The sequence below is a fragment of the Grampus griseus genome, assembly GCF_964374135.1.
Source record: "Grampus griseus genome assembly, chromosome: 10".
NCBI lineage: Eukaryota > Metazoa > Chordata > Mammalia > Artiodactyla > Delphinidae > Grampus > Grampus griseus.
Genome location: NC_139004.1, coordinates 36,888,189 through 36,910,368, shown reverse-complemented (window position 1 = coordinate 36,910,368; position 22,180 = coordinate 36,888,189). Strand labels below are relative to the sequence as shown.

General features: G+C 41.7%; 1 protein-coding gene across 4 annotated transcripts in view; it reads left to right on the top strand.

Moving 5' to 3' along the window:
- The window catches only part of LOC309827995 (bombesin receptor-activated protein C6orf89 homolog), a 33,459-nt gene that overhangs the window by 2,006 nt on the left and 9,273 nt on the right, over window positions 1-22,180 (top strand). The window contains exons 2-8 of one of the 4 annotated variants that reach the window (XM_082662996.1): window positions 1,442-1,533; window positions 2,508-2,615; window positions 6,015-6,222; window positions 6,679-6,892; window positions 18,116-18,270; window positions 18,401-18,540; window positions 19,702-19,831. In XM_082662996.1, the coding sequence (XP_082519122.1) occupies window positions 6,034-6,222; window positions 6,679-6,892; window positions 18,116-18,270; window positions 18,401-18,540; window positions 19,702-19,831 (828 nt within the window). In that variant the 5' untranslated portion in view covers window positions 1,442-1,533; window positions 2,508-2,615; window positions 6,015-6,033. Of the gene's footprint in view, window positions 1-1,441; window positions 1,534-1,940; window positions 1,993-2,507; window positions 2,616-6,014; window positions 6,223-6,678; window positions 6,893-18,115; window positions 18,271-18,400; window positions 18,541-19,701; window positions 19,832-22,180 lie in introns of those variants that run through there. The other 3 variants (XM_082662997.1, XM_082662995.1, XM_082662994.1) reach the window with 3 other exon arrangements.

Here is a 22,180-nt window from a genome sequence, read left to right as displayed (position 1 = left end):
ATGCTAAATTGTTCCCTAGCAGGGCATGGGAAGTCAAGGAGGATGCTTTAAATAGATGAGCAATGTGCACCAATTTGTGTTTTAGAAAAATAACTTGTAGAGGATGGATCAGAAAGGAGAAAGAGGATTGGAAATATAGAGATTAAATATATCTTTGTGATCGTGTGTGGGAGAGATGTTGAGGGCCTTGACTGCTGCTCACGTAGAGCTGAAGAGGAGGTGATGAATGTGAGACCTATACAGGATGTAGAATTGAGGATTTGGTGATTGGTTCATTAGTGGGGATGAAGAAGCAGGAGGAGAGGTTTTAAATTTGGAGAACTGGTGTTTCCATTAATTAAGAAAAGGAATATAATAGGAGAAATGGTTTGCAGGGGAAAAATAAGTCAGGAACACATTACATATAGGGGACTATAGGAAATTTGGGCCCGGATGTCTGGTAGGTAGTTAGATAAATGGGTCTTGAGTTTTGGAGAGAGTTCTAGACTGGAGAAGAGATTTGGAAATCACTAATAGCTGGTGGTTAAAGCCATGGAGGGAATGAGACGGTCAAGGACAACCATGATGAATACCAACATTCCGGGACATAGACTCAGAAGAGAACAAGAGAATTATGCCAGGGTTTGAGAGCCCTTGAGGGAGATAATGGGTAGCAGTGGCAGCTGCTGCAGAGAAGTCAAATAAGGTGTTAACTGAAGAAACGTCCTTTGGACTTGGCATGTGTAGAAAGCCTTTGGTGACCTTAGTGAGAGCAGTATCAGTGGCATGAGGGGGTCAGAAATGAATGGTGACCTGAGAAACAAGAAGGTGAAGTGATACTTTTTTTTTTTTTTTTAAGGGAGCTTGGCTCTGAAGGGAGGAAGAGTATGAGCTCTGGAAATCTGAAGAGGAAGGATTTTTTTTTTTTAATGGTAGAAACTAGAAGTGGTGAAGATAGGAATAAGTAGAAATATGTTTAAAGATGGGATTCCTGCTTCAAATATGTCAATGTCATAAAAGGCCAGAAAAAAAACACACACACACACACACCAGCATCTATTGTAGATTTAAGTAGACCAAAGAGACATGACAGCTCACTGTGATAATGTGATCATTGGTTCGATCCTAGACTTCTAAAAAGTTATATGGCTTGCCTTTCTTTCTTTCTTTCTTTTTTTTGGACCTTTGGGGGAAATTTGACTGTGGACTAGATATTAGGTGATGTTAGAGAATTATTCATTTTAATAGCTATGATTCTGGAGCAGAATCACCCCAGTTGAGATTCCACTGTTCCACAGCAATGTCTCCTAATTGTGGGGTGTGTCTGTAATCAGCAGGGAAGAGGTTTGAAATCTGCACCTGGGTCCCATTCCCAAGGTTCTGACAATTCAGTATATCCAAGGTGGTGCATGATACCTTGATTTTTGCAACTCTGCAAGTGATTCTGCCTGTGCCCTTGCAGGTATAAGCCACTGTTAAGAGTCAAGCTCGCTCATCGGAACTTCCCTCTGTGGCAAAGCTCATTTCTGCCAGAGTTGGACCTTCTTTCTGGAGGTAAAGGGATTGCCATGAAGCTTCAGCTGATTTCACTCAGTCTAAATGAATATACTTGATGCTTAGCCATGATTTTGTGTGTTTTTTTTTTAAGGGACAAGTTTTTTGTTTTTGTTTTTAATACAAACTGTTGTGTTGAGGGTTGACTTTCAGCAGATCGCAGCAAGGGAGCTGCTCTATAGTCTGACCTAAAGGGACAAGATTTTTTTGTCGTTTAATTAACGTCATAGCCACTAGATGCCAGTAGTACCCTCAAGTGTGACCATCACAAATATCCCCTCAGAGGCAGAGTTGCCCCCAGTTGAGAACCACTGATCTTACCAAAGGCGAAAGGAAGGCTTTTTATCAAGACCTCCATGTGCTCTTGAAAACTTCACTAAATTATTAGTAACTACCCTTCTGATAACTTGAGAAATGTGTCAGAATCTCGGAGAAGAAGGATGTACAGCTTGCAAAAATGTATGTATTCAGTATCATATTACCATTGTGTACTTGAAATAAAAAAAAACCCTATTTGCAACACAAACTGGGAGTTTAATGAGATTTTTATGCGTATCACAAGTGGGCAGAGGTTTACAAAGATTGTGAAACAGTCTTCAAAACCGATGATAGTTGGTTCTCCTTTTAGCCTCACCTGCTCTTCTTTCCCCTTGACGGTGCCCCTAAGTGCACACCAATGTGACGTTCTCTCCTCCCTGAGGATACCTACAGGTGCCCCCATCTCTCAAATCTTTAAAGTTTTTTACTGGAATTTTTTTTTTAGAATTCCCACTGCTTTCCTTTTCTGGTCCTCTACTGAGTTTTAATGGATTTTGACTGGGTATTGTTGGATAATTTATTGTAGCTTGCTTGCTTGCTTGCTTGGAATATCTTTGTTCATTTAAACAGGAAAATGCTGTGTCTCTGGAATCACTGGTCACAAAAGCAAGATGTGAAAAATATTGTAATAAGTTATTGCTTTATTCTTTTTTCAGGAATCATTGTAGTCGATCACTTTCCAGTTTTCAGCCACTCATTTGTGATAATCAAGGGACACGGTGTTGTGGTTTCGGAACTGCCTGCTCAGAATAGGAACATACTTGGTAAGGGAGGCAGCGTGCATAAAGATTAAAAGCACCAGCCCTGAAGTCAGGCACACTTGTGTTCACATCCTGGCGAGTTATGAAACCTTTCTGAGCCTTAGTTTCCACATCTGTGAAACGGGATTAATCACACTTACCTTATGGGATTGCTGTGACGATTTACTGAGATAATGTTTCTGCAGTGCTTAGCACAACACCTGGCATATCAGATGGCATAACAAGAAATGGTAATATAGGAATGCAATTGGACATAAGGCTTTAACTTCTAATGTATTGAATTTTTTCTGCTTCCTGAAATATTCATATACTCCTAGAATTTTAGAGCTAGAGGAAACTTGAAAAATTTTCTGGTTCAATCCTCTTATCTTTTGGATGAGGAAATAGACCGAGTGACTTAGCCAAAATCGTAGCAATGAGTGTAATAAATGCCACAACAGGGTAAGTTCAGATTCTATAAGTACACATTTTACAACATCTTTATTGAGATATAATTTCTATGCCATGAAATTCACCATGAAATTCATTATAAAATGTACAATTCAGTGGTTTTTGTATATTCACAAAGTTGTGCAACCATCACAATTTGTTTTGAACATTTTTGTCACTCCAGGAAGAAACCCTATATTAACAGTCACTCCCCATTCCTCCCCACCCCCTCCCCTAGGCAACCCCTAATTAATCTATTTTCTGTTTTTATAGATTTGCCTATCCTTGACTTTTCATATAAATGCAGTCATGTAATACGTAGTCTTTTGTGACTGTCTTCCTTCACTTAGCATAATGTTTTCAAGGTTCATCCATGTTGTAGCATGTATCAGTACTTTATTCCTTTTTATTGTCCAGTAATATTCCATGGTATGAATATTATTGATGTATGGATATTATTAATATCCATTTTGTGTATCCATTTATGGACATTTGGGTTGCTTCCATTTTTGAGCTATTATGAATAATGCTGCTTAAACGTTCACATACAAGTTTTTGTGTGGATATTTGTTTTAAATTATCGTGGGTACATACACGTGGAATTCCTGAGTCATATGGTAACTCTACATTTGAGTTTTTGAGGAACTGCCAAATTGTTTTCCAAAGCAGCTGCATCATTTTACATTCCCAGCCACAGTGTACAAGAGTTCCACTGCCAGCACTTGTTATTATCTGACTTTTTGATTATAGTCACCCCAGTGGGTGAGAAGTGGTATCTTATTGTGGTTTTGATTTGTACTTCCTTGATAGCTAATGATGTTAAACATCTTTTCATGAGTTTGTTGGCCATTTGTATATCTTCTATGGAGAAATATCTATTCAAATACTTTGCCCATTTTTAATTGCGTATTTGTCTTTTTATAATTGAGTTGTAAGAATTCTTTATGAACTCTGAATACCTGTCCCTTAACAGATATATGATTTGCAAATATTCCCCCCCATTCTGTAGGTTGTCGTTTTACTTTCTTGATGGTATCATCTGAAGCACAAAAATTGTTAATTGTGATGTAGTCCAATTTGTTTTTCTTTTGCTACTTGTGCTTTTGGTGTCATGTCTAAGAAGCCATTGCCTAATCCAGTGTTATAAAAATTTCCCCCTTTGTTTTCTTCTAAGAGTTTTATAGTTTAACTCTTAAGTTGAGGTCTTTTATCCGTTTTGAGTTAATTTTTGTCTGTGGTATAAGGAAGCATCCAACTTCATTCTTTTGCATGTGGATATGCAGTTGTCCCAGCACCATTTGTGGAAAATACACATTTTATTTTATTTGGCCACGCCACACAGCTTGTGGGATCTTAGTTCCCCGACCAGGGATTGAACCTGGGCCCTTAGCAGTGAAAGCGCTGAGTCCCAACCACTGGACCGCCACGGAATTCCCAAAACTACACATTTTAAAATAGTTTTCACCATCCTTTTACCTGAACCTTGAAATGAAGGCCTTTGTGGTCTTAAAAAAACAGTTTGAGCAACGGCAGAGAGTTTGGAGAAAGGTTGTGTCCCCTTTAATGTGGGGTTCCTCCCTCCCTCCCCCAATCCCCAAAGTCTAGATTACCTGCCTGTTAATCCACCATTAGAAGTCTGATGCTGATTTAGTTGGTCTTGGGTTGGGGCCCTGGTATGAGCATTCATTAAAAGCTCTCTAGGTGATTCTAATGTGCAGGCGCAGTTAAGAACCAGTGAAGTAAAAGGTTAATAGAAAGAGGACCAAAGGGAAGGAGTCATCAGAGGAGGCATTGTTAGAAGAGGAGCTATGCCGGGATGTGTGCTGGTTTGTGGCAGTGCAGACCTCTTCTGCTGGAGCTTCATGACTGTTGTCCTCTGTTCTACAGGGGGCAGCATCTCCTTACTGAGGAAATAGTTGTACCATGTCAGTGCTTTTTGATCTTAGCAACACCTTGGGGATGAAATATGTGAAATAAGGGGACCCTCTGCAATGTAAAAGCAAGAAAATAACAAAAACAACAAAACCCAAACAACAGAAGAGAGCACAGATCCCAAGCACTGCTTTTCCTCCTACAAATGAAGAAAAACATTGTTCTGTAGCACAAGCACTTTTTAAAAAGAACTTTTTTATTTCATTTTACAAATGATACAGAGAATTCTATTTTGCCTTTAATTTTTGTCTTTTATTCTGTGGCCACTGTGAAACATGATACAGAGAGAATTCTTTTTTGCCTTTGATTCTATGACCACTGTGAAACAATCTGGCTTTAAAATAACTATTAGAATGCAAATTGAATTTTGAAATGAGTTATAGATCTTAGGCCTTTAAGTATGTAAAATATAAACAGAATGCCCTTTATCGTCTGAGATTGTATTTGCAGAAAAGCATGAGAACTGCAACCTGCTAAGTCTGAAGCGCTACCATGCCATGGTTTTGTGTTGTCTGAAATTCTTGGTGTGTCAGGAACAAAGCATATCAATGTGTTCCTCTGTAAATCTTGCCTTCAGTGATAAGTTCCTCCCCTTGTGTTGCTAAAAGGTTCATCTGATGTGAAAGGAAAGAAATAATTGATCAACAACACTTTCCATATTCCATTTCTTTTTATTTTAGTAAATTACCAGCAGCAGATCTCCTGTGATTGGTTTCAGAAATCATTTTGGATGGCACTAGTGTTTCTGAGTCCCATTAGGGATTTATTGTGCTCTGGACAGGTATTCCTCAAAGTGTTTGGAAACCAGTGCTGGCCTGTGAACCATTTATTACTAGCCCACAATTAAAAAACACTTAAAAACTTGTATTGCATCTTGACATTGTCTCAGTGTATTCATTGTGTTTTACAGAAGAATTGTTCCTTCCCCACAGGTGGTCAAAAAGCTGGTCAAAAAGCACTGTTCTATAGGAAGTAACTTTGTGGAGGAAGTACTTTAAAGAAACCATCTTTCTTTTTGCATTCATTTTCTTTCTCTCTCAGGGATTTTGTATTAGAAGACATGGATCTTGCTGCTAATGAGCTCAGCATTTATGACAAACTTTCAGAGACTGTTGATTTGGTAAGACAGACGGGCCATCAGTGTGGCATGTCAGAGAAAGCAATTGAAAAATTTATCAGACAGCTTCTGGAAAAGAATGAACCTCAGAGGGGGCCACCCCAGTATCCCCTCCTTCTAGCTGTGTACAAGGTAAAAATGTGTTCTGACTTGGAAATAGCTTAGAGCACAAACTCTTCAACATTCTCCCCAAATATTACTGTTGACTGATTCCACCACTGAACCTTGGTTTTTCTATGAATAAATTGGCCTTTACTCTTTGTTACGATGTGTTATTAGCAAATTTGATTACTTTGTTAAATGTTCTAGATGAAAGATGTGTATTTATCATTAACTGTGTCGGTGTATATTTTTAAATGATGGACATAGCCCCTGGTCTGTATGATAAAAGCTTGGTGAGCCTTGCAGTCCTCACAGTTCTCAAGCTTTAAATGCTTTCAGAAGTGAATGTCAATGGCTTGTTTATGAAAATGGATTAGTTCTTAAAGCACACTGGAAATAGTAGAACATGCCTGTTTTTTTTCCTTGGCCTAAAAGTATTTTGTTTGCTGTAACAATTATTAATCCATTTCCTGTCTTTCCTTGTAGGTCGTCGTAACCCTGGGATTAATCTTGCTCACTGCCTACTTTGTGATTCAACCTTTCAGCCCATTACCACCTGAACCAGTGCTTTCTGGAGCTCATACCTGGCGCTCACTCATCCATCACATCCGGCTGATGTCTTTGCCCATTACCAAGAAGTATATGCCAGAAAATAAGGGAGTTCCTCTGCATGGGGGTGATGCAGACAGACCCTTTCCAGGTAGAATACTGCATTTGTTATTTATTAGATACGGCTTTCTTGGCAGTATATCATGAGAAAGGAAATAACATTTACTGACATCTAATGAGAGACACTTTCCCTATGTTGTCTCATTTAATTCAATCCTCCGGGAAACTCTATGGGATGGGTTTTATTACCCCATTTTGCAGATTGAGAAACTGAGGCTCAGAGGATTAAGAAGCTTGTCAGAGAAACACACCGGGTGGAGCCAAATTCAAGCCCCCTGATTATAAAACACACATGATGGGGATGAGTGTTTTCGCTCATAGGAGGGATTTGAGTGTATCTTACTCTACTGTTTTCTCTCCTGTGATCCCTATCCATAATAGATTTTAATAAATAGCTACTGCTTTATTGAAAGCATCTGAGTCCATATCCGCTAATAATCCTTAGCCTGTTGGCTAGGTTTTTGTCTAGGTATATCCCTCTCTTTCAATTGAGTCTTTTCTCTCTGTTTCACAGTTCACTATGTAGTGCTCCTGCGTATACAATTTTGCCAATAAGTTGAATTAAAGAAGCACTTAAATTTAGTAACAATGTATCAATGGTAGCATAGGAATTCCTGGTCCGATAGACCATTTGAGGAGTTCCCTTTTGAGAATAGTGTAATGTGGTAAGATTCGAAATTTACTTTTGAGAAAGAATAAGGGGGTATTATTTGGGGATTTTATTTTATTCATTTATTATTGTTTTATCTTAGTGTTTATCTTATTTGCCTGTATGAAGGAATATGTAAGTTAATATCACAAATGGATTATAGAACTTTTTGTTTTAACTGTGTTCTGAAACCTTTAGGCTTCAGCATAACTGTTGAGGAAGTATATTTTCTCTTCAGTGTTTTCAGAAAATATTTAGCAGTTGAAACTAAGCTTTATAATCATAATGCTACTCTTTAAGCCAAGATCTAATCAGTCATAAAAATCATCACTTGGTTTGGGTCTCCTTTGAAAGCTATTTTTGTGCACTTGAGGAAATCATGGAAAGATTTCGAGAATTATATCAAAATCAGAGGAAAGGAACATTGTAAAACAAAAACCCAGCCTCGTAAGTTTTTTTAAAAAATCAACTTATGTATTTAAACATTTAAATTCCAAATATATAACTTTCTTGTATTTACTGGGGAGGTTGTTTTTGAAACAACAAAGCTCAAAAAAATGAAGTTTCCAGCTCCTATCAGGAAGGTCCAGAGCATGTAGGGGAAAGAGCCAGAGAAACGTGTCAGTTAGGCCAGCCTGTGGTGCTGCCTCGGATGCATCTGCCGCCTTTCCTGTCTTCCCCTCACAGCCTCCCTAAAGTCGTTTTCTACTCTTTGGCACATGACATGAAGTCAACAATTTTTAGGACCAAGTTGATGGCACCTACTTTCTTTCTCCCCATCTTATAAAGCACATCTCCACAGACTGTTGAGTTAAGCAATAATAGTCAATGGACAGTGATTGCTCATTCTGTGTATCGGAGTTTAAAAAGTCAAGAAACATAGGTGTCTTGTCAACAAGCCAGGTTGTTTGGCCACTCCAAATGAATATTTTGCCTTGCAGATAGAAATAAAAATGAGTCCTTAGAGCTCACTTGTAAAGAGAGAGCATTGGAAGGGTGTGGTTTTAGGTCTTTAATGTTGTTGATTCTATTAAAGTGCTGCTTTTACTTGTAAATGGAGATACTGCACCCTATTTTCCTATGTGTGATAATTCTGGGAAGCTGTAGACATGTAAAACTAACAGCATTTTGCTTAGCACTTGGAAGGAAACTTAAGAATGCATAATTAAGTGGTGAATAGAAACATATTGGGGAGAACTAGGTATAAGAAGGGCAAACTGCTGGGCCTGAAAGAGGGCCAGAAAAGTAAAAAATATATAACTCATTCCTATTGTCATGGTACCCCAAAGCAGCTGCCTTTCAGTTAGGACTACTTAGCAATACCTTTAAAGTAAATGTCGAGGGAGAATGTAAAGTGAATGTAGCTCCCTTGGGAAAGCCCTTCAGCGTATTGTTTCCTTAAGGGTTGGCCTAATGCTCCCGGGGATCATCCGACACTCCTTGAAGGGAGCAGCAGTGACCTACCGGCTTCACCACCTCCAGTGCTGCTAGGTTTCTTCCTGACCACTGGTGGGTTTTCCGCTTGACTCTACCCAGGGAACAAAAGGCAACAGAAGTTGTTCTTTTTCTAAGTTTCAGCCTTGGGTAGGATACCCTGCCCCTAACTCCTCTTCATGGAGTGAATGAAGTGACTCTGCAGTGAGTCATGTAAACATCCCACTCTGCAGCAGAAAATAAGCTGACTTATTTAGTACTTACCAGATGCCAGGCCCTGTTCAAAGGGCTTTCCATATATTGGCTCATTTGATCTTTACAATATCCCTATGCAGTAGGTTCTGGTTTTATGTCTGTTTTACAGATGAAGACACTGAAGTAGAGTGCGATTAGCTCACTTGCCTGATCTAATAAGGCTAGTTAGTCATGGAACCATGATTTGAACCTAGGCCGCCCATCTTCAGAGTCTGAGCTCTTAACCTCTGATATGAGTAGTTTGTAGCTACATGGTATACCTGAAGAGTCTAGCTGTAAGTTTGATTTTGGAATTCAACACTCTTTCAGGTCACCAGATGCCTTCTCTCTCAGCTCCCTAGTCCCCGAAGAAATAAGGTTCTTTCTGGCTGGTACTGCACGTCCAAAAATAAATGGTCCTCCAAGCCATTGGCCCTTTAGAATTTTCCTGAACTAGTCTTTTCCTAGGCATTCAGCCCAGCTCATCCTCCCAGTCTGCACCCTTATAGGTAAGGTTTGACTTACTGTTTGACTAAGTCCTTTCTCTTATTAACCTGCAGTTTTCTCTTCACATTCACATTCTTAGTTCTTACCCACCCCCGCCCCTGGCCTCATATCTTTATATCTGCTTTGACCCTGCCAGCCACCCTCTTGGCTTTCACCCTTCTGTGGAATCATTGAGTCTTAGAGCTCAAAAGGAACTTTATAGAGTTGACCTGGTACATACCCCTGTTTTGTAAAGAGGAAATTGAAACCAGGAGAGGTGAAATAGCTTGCTTACCCAGCTAGATGTGACAGACTAGCACTTGAACCTTAGTTTCTTTAGTCTAGCACATTACAGTTACTGCCTGCTGCCTCTGCCCTCATTCAAGCCAGGTTCCAGAATGTTAGGCCCAACTATTTTGTTTACTTGGGGCATTTATAATTTGTAATTGTAACATCCATATATACTGAGGAGGCCTGGGACAGTTCTCACATACAATGAGAAGCTGCATCTCTGTATCTGTACTGCATAATTGGAACTTTATGTACCCATGAACTTTCAAGGGAAGGTTGAAGTAGATCTACCAATATCAAGGAGTTTGGGGAATAGCAGATCATTCACTGACTTAGAACTAAGGTAAGGACCTAATCAGAATTAGAGTCCAGGCCAATGCTCAGCGTGAAATGCTAGGACCTGTTTATTTACAAATAAAAGAGTAAAGTGATAACAGCTCTGTCGGGCACTTACAGTATACTTGGCACTATGCTGTGTACTGTGCCATGTATTCCTCAGTCTTCACATTAGTCACGAAAGGTAGTTAATATTTTTATGTCCATTTCAAAGATGAGGAAGCTGATGAGCAAGGGGGTTGACTAACTTGCCAAAAGTCTCACATTTAGAGACAAATTTTTATACAAGGAGAACTTATAAAAATAGATGGACTCTCTGGTTTGGAATGGTTCAAACGTGTTGCTTCCTGAAGGCAAAGCTGTTGGCGAGATGATTTCTTGGGTTCCTTCCATCCCTACGGTGTATGAAAGTGGCTCTGGGCCTATTACCACCCATGCAGGGGGCCTGGCCAAGGTCAAGACTTCACCCCTGCCTCATGCCCAGGATGCTAAAAGTGCTAAGCAAAACAAGCTGCTGGAGAGTAGCCTGATTAAATACTGAGCACGTACCAGTGAAAGTCACAGAGACTTTGTCGTGGACTTTTGCAGGTTTTCTTGGATACGTTTCTAATATGAGAAATCTAAGAAATCATGAGGTTATATTTATTTAATCCTTATTTTGAGGTTTCTCCAAGTTCAGATTACTTGTTTGATTTTTCTCCCCATGGACTTAATCCTATTGTTAAAGCTTCTGAAAAGTCAAGGTTTCATTCATTCATTCATTCATTCATTCAGTGAGTGTGTATTCAGACCCTACTGTACACCAGCAACTGTTCTCAACAGAGCAGTGAACAAAACAGTCCCCCTCCTCTTGCGGAGCTAGTCTTGGCTTTGTGCCTTTCTCCTTCTCTATCCTTTTTACCCAGAGGGAGGTTTTTTTGGTCCTGGAAAGAAATCTGTTTTTTATTTTTTTGCTTTTTGCTTTTCACCAGATTAATAGTCTGTGTAAAAGGACTCTCTCCACTTAGAATTCCAGAGTATGTTATGGTTGTCCACAGCGAGCCAGCCTGAGTGCGTTTTCTTTGTAAACAACTCTCAGGCACCAGGAAGCCTCCTGACAGTCTTGGCTCGCCATTGTTCTGCAGAGTGCCCAACTTGCAGAGAAGGCTGGGCGGTTACAGTTTCTGCCTTTCTTAACTTCAAGGCTGTGTTTTGTCTGCAAGACCATTTTTGACACCTCAGACAGCAAAATGATTCCATAATCACGGTGAGAAATTTGGAATACAGACCATGGTGTTCTATTGAACTCTTAGACGTGGAGTTTCACTTCTTTGTCACACCTTTTTTTAGTATGAAATAGCTAGTATAAGAAGGATATCTTGCATAAAGAAGCCTTGGAAATCAAAAGAAAGTTAGGAAGTCGCTATCCAGCTTCCACTCGCCTTTCTGTCTGGTGCTGGAGGAGTGGATAGAAGCAGAGGAGGGCTGCAGAGAAGTGAGATGCAGCATGTTAGGTAATTGAAGAAAAGTTGTGGCCTGGGTTGGCATGGGATGGTTTGCTGTGTGCTACTGGCTGTTTTCTAGCATGGGACTTTGATCACTCTGTGGTATGTTGGCTCCAGCCAGTTGTATAGTGCACACATCAGATAAAACCTTTTCAGAGAGATGGAGGCCAAGTTGAAGTCTGGGCACTTCTCCTTGTTTTTGGAAATTCTATGCGAAGGGAAGAAAGAGCCCCAACTGTACACTGCCCCCTACTCACTGCCTGGCCATTCCTCAGTCCCTCAGACCAAATATAAGCACATTCTTTATCCACCTTGAGGACAAAGCCTGCAGAGAAATCAAAAGTAGCTCTTCCTCTTGCAGTGTGCTCCCCTAATTCAGATGGATGGTATAAACTACCCCTTTCCAGTGATCCTTTTTCCTCATCACTCCCCTCTTCCTTGGCTGGCCGCCAGCCTAGCCACAGTGCCTCTTCTTCTGTCGGGTACCTCTCCAGGGGCCTGCCTTCCAAGATGACTGACCTCTACATTAAAAGGTAACAATCTCAGCTTGAGTTTTCATGGTTTCCAAAGACCTTTTTTTTTAAAAAAAATTTAGTTTATATTGAAGCATAGTTGTTAACAATGTTGTGTTAGTTTCAGGTGTACAGCAAAGTGATTCAGTTATACATATACATATATCTATTCCGCCCCTCTCCCCTGCCATGCCGCACGGCTTGCAGGATCTTAGTTCCCTGACCAGGGATTGAACCTGGGCCCTCGGCAGTTAAAATGTGGAGTCCTAACCACTGGACCACCAGGGAATTCCCTCCAAAGACATTTTTATTTGGAAAATAACATAAAACATTTACATACAGGGACTTCCCTGGCAGTCCAGTGGTTAAGACTCTGTGCTTCCAATGCAGGGGGTGAGGGTTCAATCCCTAGCAGGGAACTAGGATCCCACATGCCGTCCGGCGCAGCCAAAAAAAATGCTTACATACGAAAACAAAAAAAGAGGTATGAGATTTTTGATTTTTAAAAATATACTTTTAATGAAGTGAATTTTCTCACCTCTATCCCTCTAACTCTTCCACCCAAGCAACCACTGGTAATAATTTGATATACATCTTTCTGAATTTTTCCATGGCTGTACAGATAGCTATACTTAATATCTATAAATATAAAATAGTTTTTGAGTCACACATGCAAGAAAGGGCTTATGTCCATATTTTTGGCTAGACACATTGTATTAGTTTCCAAGGCTGTCGTAACAAAGTACCAAAGGCAAGTGGGTTAAAACAATAGAAATTAATTTTCTCACAGTTCTGGAGGCTAGAAGTCCAAAATCAAGGTGTTTTAGGGCTCTTCTCCTTCTCAACGGCTCTAGGGAAGAATCCTTCTTTGCCTCTTCCAGGTTCTGGTGGTTGCCATCAATCCTTGGCATTCCTTAGCTGTGGTAGCATAACTCCAGTCCCCATCTCTGCAGGGCCATGTTCCCACTGTGTGTCATTGTGCGTCCTCTCCTCTCCTAATAAGGACACCATTTAGATTGAATTTAGGACCAACCCTACTTCAGTACCACCTCATGTTTAATTACATCTGCAAGGACCCTATTTTCAAATATGGTCATCTTCTGAGGTTCCAGAAGGACTTCAATTTTAAGGGGGACGCTATTCAACCCAGTATACACATTTTTCAGGATTTTATATTATTCCATTCTGTGAGTATTCCATAATTGAACAGTTTCTAGATTTTTTACTATTATAAAAAAAAGACTTGGGACACTCATATACACACACTTTTATATACATATACTATTATTTCTGTAAGATAGATTCTCGGAAGTAGAATAGCTGGGTCAAAGGTCATTCACATTTTACATTTTAATAAATACTAACAAATTATCTACGTAAACTTACACCGATGTGTAACTTTTATTAACAGCATATGTAGATCATCAACACTGGATATTGCCGTTGTTTTGCCAGTCAAGAAACTGAAAAGTGGTATCTCACTTTAAGTCACCTTTTAGTGGAGTTGGATGTCTTTTCATGTGTTTCTTTTAGGCCATTTGTGTTTATTTTTCGTGAATTACTTGTTCATATTATCTACACAGAGAGAGCAAAGCAATGCCCTTTCCCTCTAGTCCTGCCCTCCTCATGTGTGGCACAAAGAGAGGCTCGAGCTCTCCAGTGACCCATGAGCACTCAGAGGTGAGGGTCCTCAGGTCCACAGTCTGCCTAGTGTCTGTCACATGAGGCTCTTAATATAGTCTCTGACTCTATTTGTGCCCTGAGGGGAGTATCCGCTGTAGATTTTAAGCCGTGACCATACTTCGGGATTCATTTGCATTACCCCGGCATGCCTTCTGGCACTTAAGTATTTCCCAGAGTTAATTTGTCAGGGGGCGGGTTGTTGCCTGTTGCCATTCTCACACATTTTCTCTTCTAGATGAACTTTAGAATGCCGTGGTCACAACCCCACCCCATCTGCACCTTCACCAGTAAGAGACTCTGATGGGATTCTATCCAAGTTGTATTAAGGTTCATATATGTATTTTTTGAGTAGACTTGACATCTTTATGATATTTAGTCTTCCCATCGAGGATCATGGTATGATATGTTTATTTAGGTCTTATTTTATATCCTTCAGTAAAATTTTCTAGTTTTACCTTTCTTGTTAAATTTATTGCCAGTTTTTATCAATGAGATCATTTTCCATTTCCATTTTTAAATGATTATGGTCAGCACTGTAAGAACACTATTGATGTTTACATGTCTACAGATCTCTATCTTGTGTTCTGCCACCTTGTTAAATTATCTGTTATTGTTTTCTTTTCCTTTCTTGACTTTCTTTGGGTTTTCTTCCTCCACCTGCGTTTCACATATCTCTACCTGTTAATCCCAAGAATATCTAAAGCTCAGAATAAAACTAAAATAAGTTACAGTTAAAATAATCTCTTGGGCTTCCCTGGTGGCGCAGTGGTTGAGAGTCCGCCTGCCGATGCAGGGGACGCGGGTTCGTGCCCCGGTCCGGGAGGATCATCCACATGCCGCGGAGCAGCTGGGCCCGTGAGCCATGGCCGCTGAGCCTGCGCGTCCGGAGCCTGTGCTCCGCAATGGGAGAGGCCACAACAGTGAGAGGCCCACGTACCGCAAAAAAAAAAAATAATAATAATCTCTTGATACCCTTAGGTTCAGAACTGCCTGCTACTAGCCCATGAAGCACCTTTGTATAAATTAGAAGAATTTCTCCTGACACTTTACTCTTATCTCCTGGGAAGATTGTCATAATTAATGGATTCATTTGGAATATGACACATTACTACAGAAAAATGTGATGATAAATATATGCAGCTCTCCAGTGTCTCCCTTAGATGAGGAGCTCTTGCGCCATCTCAGCCTGCACAGACATTCTCCATAGTGCTGCTTAGAGCCGTAGATTGTGTTATCACTGCCTCCGGAATCACCCCTTTCTTCCCAAGCCCACTACCTCAGCTAAGACTCTCGTTATAGGGACTTCTCTGGCAGTCAAGTGGTTAAGACCCCGTGCTTCCAGTGCAGGGGCGTGTGGGATCAATGCCTGGTTGGGGAGCTAAGATCCCACATGCTGCACATTGCGGCCAAAAAACAAATTTTTTTTTAAAAGAAAAAAGACTCTCGTATTTCACCTCTCATCACAGTACAACCCCTCCCGCCCCCAAAAAAGGACAAGAACAAAGTATAACCGGGTCTTCCTCTTCCCAGACTCTCTCTTCCAGGACACCCTAGTCACAATCCAGAATAACCTTCCTAGAAGGAAGTCCTAGAAGTCCTCATCACGGTCTTCCTCAGCAGCCTCTCTCCTCTTATCCCCGCCCCACCGCATCCCCTGTGCTCTTCCCACTGCACCCAGGTGCCTCGGTAATTCCTCTTGCCTCTCAGTCTCAGTCTGCTCATCTGTAAAATGAGAATAGCAGTGCCTCCTCAGTAATTATGTGGTAAAGAGTAAACGATATATTACCTGCAGAAATGACTCGTATTGGGCTTGGCGCTGAGCACGTTAAGTTTTCTTTCCGCTTCCTACCCCCTCCCTCACAAGTACTTTGGAAATGGAAATGCTGTATAATTGTAACATGTTGTTATGATTATTTATGCCTCACTGTATGTCCATTACCCAGAGTTCTTGTATTTTGGCAAGAATTCATCATATTTGACCTCTAATAAGGAACATTTGAAAATATTCCAGAAGGGAAAAAAAACACTTTAATTGCAGCCTGAGTATGCCACTGGAAAAAAAAAGCATACTGCAGCCTCAGTGTGCCACTGAAACAAGTTCCACGAAAGGGTTTTCTGCTGCCCCTGGAGCTCATGGTGAACACTGTGTGTGCCAAGGTGTGCGTAGTCCCCTGGATGAGAAGAGTGGGTGGCAACTGCCTCAGGGAAACACAGGTTCTGTCTGCAGGAGACGGAGGATGCTCAGGAGACGTGCTGAGAACAAACACAGCCCTCCCCCCATGAGGATTTCTTATACTGCACGACTGCTGCCTTCTGCTGACTACAGAAAATGTTTTGTGGTTAAGAGTCGGTTTCCACATGTGTTTATTGGTTTAAAGAACTGACTTGGTTTCGGCCACATTTGGTTGTCTGTCGTCTTTTGTTGTAGGCTCTCTCCTGATTGGGTTTCCATTGGGTTTTAATCAGAAACCATGTGGTGAAACATTTTGGATTCAAATTAGAGTTTATCAGAAACATCTATCTCAATTCTCTAGCATATTTTTTTTACATGAAATGTTCTCTGTTAACTATAGCAGATTCAAGAAAACTGAGATGTTGGGATTCTGGGCAGTCAACAATGGCCACTCAAAAGACCTGCTATGTTACATTAGCCTCCCAGCATGTATGCTTCAAATACTAAAATTAAAGTGCTATATGGTTACGTTGTATCTGGTCCCTTAGAATTAGTTGTGAATAAAGTCAATCACAAACTCAATTATATGTAATGATTTAATATAAAGCAATTTAACATTAAATATCTCAGTTCTTTTACTACTAATCAAATGAGTAAAAATATGAACATTTAAATGAACTAAAGGGAGATGGTGATTTGTTAGTTGAGGTATTTGAAAAGCCCCACTTGTTTGAAACACATGTGAACAGTTACAACTCTTTCTTGACCAATACAGTACTGTCTACTATACTTTAACTTTTATGTGTGACTCAGAACAGGAAGTTGTTGGTTAGAAAGCTACTACTTGTCTCTCTAAATCCCTTCTGTAAGCAATAAAGTAGCAGTGATATATGATAAAACTAGCATAGTAAAATGTTAATAGTAGAACCTAGGTAGTGGATATACTGATATCTACTGCAAAATTCTTTCAACTTTACTGTATTCTGGAAATCTTTCATAATAAAATATTGGGGGAAAATTCATCTTAAAAAAAAAAGGAAAGAAACATCTACCTCAGAGAACACAGGTGAAACCCAGAACGGAACAGAAAGCAAACAAGAAATAATGTAATAATAATATGAACAGAATAGTCTCAGAGGGAAGGAACACAGAGAAACTGAGAAGAGCTGCATAGAAACAGAGCCAACCCCTCACAGAAGGACCAGAGAAAGGTGTGGGGAGCCAGCAAGCTGTCACATCAGGGTCTGGGTGGGGCATTCTTCTAGTTCTGACCAACCTGCAGTCCTTGGGGCTAGAAACCATGATTAGTAGCCCCTACCCACCCTGAGCTCGGACAGAGTGCTTAACGGGCAGATGCAGTTCACTACTCCAAAGATGGGCTCCTGAAAAGTCCTGTCTCTCCTTTCCATCCCTACTGTCTGTGCCCTTTTCTCAGTTTTCCTTCCCAGAGCCGTCCTGGCCTCCACTTGTACTTGTGAACCCAGGGCCTAGGGTGTCAGAGAAGACATGCATGCAGAGGGGCTCATCACTGACGACGGGACCACCCTTCCTGCCTGCCCCTCCCCCATGTGCTGTAGCCGGGTCAGACCTATGGGTTGCAGGTTAGAAAACGGTGGAAGAACTGCATCTCCAACCCCATGTCTCCAAATATAGCTCCTCAAACTGTTCGACTTCAGTTGTTGATTTCACTTAGGAGATACTTGTATGTGTTAAAAAATATTTTCCACAAAGCCTAGAAGAGTATACAGAGAAAAGTACCTCTCCTTTCCACCTCTGGCCCCTAAGCCCTCTGTTCCCTTCTCTGGGGTTAATGTATTTGATATGTACCTTTTTTTTGATATGTACCTTTTCAGAGGTCACAGTGATAACACTGTTAGCTTTTAAAATTATTCTTATGTCTTTCTGCTTCCATTGCTGTGGCGACTAGATTTACCAGCTCTATCTGCTTTCTCCATATCTCATCCTCTCTCAGACTTTGACCCCTGGTGGACCAATGAGTGTGAGCAGAATGAGTCGGACCCCATCCCTGCCAACTGCACCGGCTGTGCCCAGAAATTACCCCTCAAGGTGATGCTCCTGGAAGACACCCCAAGGAAATTTGAGAGACTCCATCCTCTGGTGATCAAGGTGAGCAAGAAGGCAGATTCTCCCACTGATCGATTACCCATTTCATGGCTAGGAAACATCAAGCGCTGTGACATTCGTGATTAGTAATTCCGTGTTGTCTTGTTGCACTTTTGTTTTCTGCCTTGCCAAGACCGGACAACCCCTGTCATCTGAGGGGCTTCAGCGCTTTTTGTGCCAGTACCCTGAGGTTGCAGAAGGCTTCACCGAAGGGTTTTTCACCAAGTGGTGGCGCTGCTTTCCTGAACGGTGGTTCCCGTTTCCTTACCCATGGTGAGTGTGGAAAGGGCCGCTCAGCGTGCATGTGTGCAGAGAGGGGGCAGAGCAAATGTCAGAACCATACTATGGATAATTACTGCCAAGACGCTACTATGCCCAGCACTGTGCAAGCACTTTACAATATACTCTTCAAGTCAAATGATACTCAGGGGTGCACTGTTGCAAACTTGATGAGAGAAAGTGGGTGAGTCCAAAGAGGTGTGTCAAGAGGGGCACCACTGTGGTGGACACCGAGATTGCCTGATAGACTCATAATTTACTTCTAAGTATGTGTTTAGCATTTGTGTTCATGCTGAGTGGGTCCTGAGCATTGAGGACTGCAGAGAGAGCACAAAGAATAAAAGGGAAAGTTATTTCTTGGCAGCCAGGCTGTGTGCCTTGGTACTGAGTATCTGTTACTCATTGGTGATGCTCATAATAGCTCTGGGAAGTAGGAATTATCACTGTCATTTTTCAGATCAGAAAAGTGGGAATCAGGTTAAGTACCTTGCTTAAGGTCACCCAGCCAGAATTGAGACCCAGGTCTATCTCCTTGTTCCTTGCTGTGTCCTATAGAAGACATGGTCTGTTTCTTCAGGTGAAGTTGTTTTCTAGAAGAAAAGGAAGGCCAGTTTACTTCTAGAACCATTCCAAAGAGAATTAAAACTGCTTTTTCAGGCCTTTTGTTGGATGATTTCTGTGCTTCTGCCTTTCTTTAAATGCCGTTTATTTACATGATCAAATACTCGGTGTAACAAGCTGATACAGGCTTCCTCCCTCATGCTGCTCCACCTCAGAAGGTTCATGACTTTTGCTTCCTCCTCCTCCCTTCTTCTATCTTGCCCTGTCTGCTGTTACTTCAGTCTCTTTGCCAAGAGAGGATGAATGGAGTGTTTCTTTTCTCCCTCTATATGTTGTTTTAGCTGGATTTTATAAACACCCCACCCACACAGACAAATCATGGCAGTAGAGTTTGTGTGTGTGTGTACATTTTACTATTAATTGATTTGGCATGACTGTTCTTCATGGACTTAATACTTCAGATATTGTCCTGACATTTTTCCCTCTTCACCCACCGCCCACAGTTTTCCCACCCTTGCCGAGCTCTCTGTTAGTCACGGAGTTAGGCTGGCTTGCCCAGTTTAACTACATTTTTCTCTTTTACACATTTTACAGGAGAAGGCCTCTGAACAGATCACACCTTTTACGTGAGCTTTTTCCTGTGTTCACCTACCTGCCGTTTCCAAAAGAAGCCTCCTTGAAAAAGTGCTTCTTTCTTCAACCAGAACCTATTGTGGGGAGTAAGGTAGGAAATTTTGAGAGGACTTGGCTCTAGAATTTTTCTCATTTGGTACCTGGGCTGATGTCATAAAGCCTTCCCTGTGTGTCAACTTAGGGGCTGAATTGAGGGGTCAGCCACATAATCTAAAGTTCTCTCCTCCTCCTGCTTGCCAACAGACCTGACTTTTTACTGAAGACACACTTACAGAAAGTCTAGTTACCTTGCAGATGTATTTCCTGCCCTTAACACCTGGGGGCAAGTTACTTTTCTATATTAAAGGAAGTAAAATCCTAAAATTTGAAGGGTCCTGAGCATCCCGTTAGTCTGACTTCCCTACCTCCAAGTAGAAAGCAGGCAGACTATGAATGAATAGTATGTAAATGAATAGTCCAGCTTACTCATTTTATAGAGAAGGAAACTGAGCCCCAGAGAGAGTGTCATTTGCCCAAGGACACAGCAAGTTAATAAGAGGTCTCTCCTCACCCTCCACTCCCAGGTTGGCTTTCCCCAGAAACTTCAGATAGAGAACCGGGAAAGCAAAAAGCTTGGGAGCATGGAGAGGTTTGGGAACAAAAAGGCTGACAAGCCTGTGCCTGAGGCAGGCAGCCCAGTGTGTGTGGTAGTGGTTCTCATCTCAGTCCGTGGCCAAGTACCCAGAGCCCACATTTACCGTCTCTGGGGCCAGCGGACTGGGCATAGCTGTTCTGTGTTTGTGTCTGTTTACTTTTCTCTGAATTGCTCTTTTTTTGAGTCTCATTCCTGAAGAAGGTTTTTGAGCCTGGATTGGTTTGGAATAATTAAAAGGATGAATTTTCCTTTATTAAAAAATTAAATTTGCTGAACTGTGACCCTACCAACTCTGGGTTGTGTCTTTAACCTCCTGACACTATTGTTTGGCTCCAATTTGCTGAATCGTGTTAAAGGAATTTCAAAGCCTTTAAAAACAATCCTTCCATCTAGAAGTAAGAACTTCTGTCTGCCAGCTGTAGGGTGGAGGTGCTGGGCTGTTGCCTCAGATTTTAAAGAAGTTTATCCTGCTGTTTTCGGCTAGAACTCGGGGCCCTAGTATGATTTCATCTTCATAATTATGATATAATTCTGGGTGAGGGCCTTGATCTTTATCTTGGGTTTTCCCACTTGAACCTTAAGTTAATTTCACCAGTCTGCTTAACAGGGACACCAAGGAGCCCAGCCAAAGGGTTAAATACACAGTTACACAGACTGTCAGAGTCATCTTGTTGCAGTTCTCAAGGATGTTTTGGGAAGGGGAGTGGCCCAAATAGTCAAAAATCCTGAGAGTCTGATTTCTTAGAGCATCTGTTCCCCACCCTGGCCCAGGCTGTCCTTCCTCCACAGCCTTGTTACTCCTCCCTTGGTCCACATCCCTGTGCCCTGGACCCTGGTAAAGTCACATGTCTGTGGGCCCAGAATTCAAGAGGAAGCCTTGGGATAGAAGATAAGCAGTGGGGGCTGATTGTTGAGAGGCCCTGGGGGAAGGGGTGAGGGGCTCCAAGGCCCACTTTACCCACCCCACGGTGTTGCCTAGGGCTGGCCCACTCCATCCCGTTGTCAGTTCCTCCTCATCCTGAATGTGGAGGAACATGGTCCCACCCCCCTCAGGCCTATATGAAACAGAGATACATCCACTTATTTTTGTCTTCTGGGATTTTTTCAAGACTGCATATGTCAGGGCTTCTGCCAGTGTTACTACCAGTTAGTCACAGGCCAGCTCAAGACACTAGTCCTCCTTCTGTCACTATAGCAGCAGTTGAAATGGCTCTAGCGTTTCCATGGACACAGAGTCATGGCCAGGGCCTGTGGGAGCAACCAAGAGACCAGGGTTGGGAAGCAGGAGAAGATAGGGCCACATCCCAAGGCTCTAGAGGACCCAAGCGGTGAAGGAAAAACCAGGATGTGGCCCAGGGAGTCAGACTTCTTACCCCTGCTTTATAAGGGCATATAAAGAGCTTCCCTAGAGGGCAGGGGCTGGGAGGAGGGGGAAGAGGGGAGGGAACGGGAGACGCTAGGGTTTTCTCTCACCATCTAGACAGGAAGAGAAGCCTGAGCAAGACCAACCTCTCCCTTTATCTCTACTCCCTGCCCCTCCCCAACCCCAGGGTTCACAGCTCTACCTGGTGCACAGCAGGTTGCACCTAATGCCTGTTGGTAGCAGTATTATGCCCTCAGGAGTGCAGTAGTTACCTGTGTAGGTGTATATCCTGTTATCTCCTTAGCTTTCAAAATCAGAGGCTGATCTTACTGTCATTAGTTTTTAATCAGTAGCAACATGTATCTGCTCACTTGAGTCTTGCCAAAAAGTATAAACTTGAACTTGCTGCTGTCAGAAGCCTAACAGTAAGTGATAATGTTCCA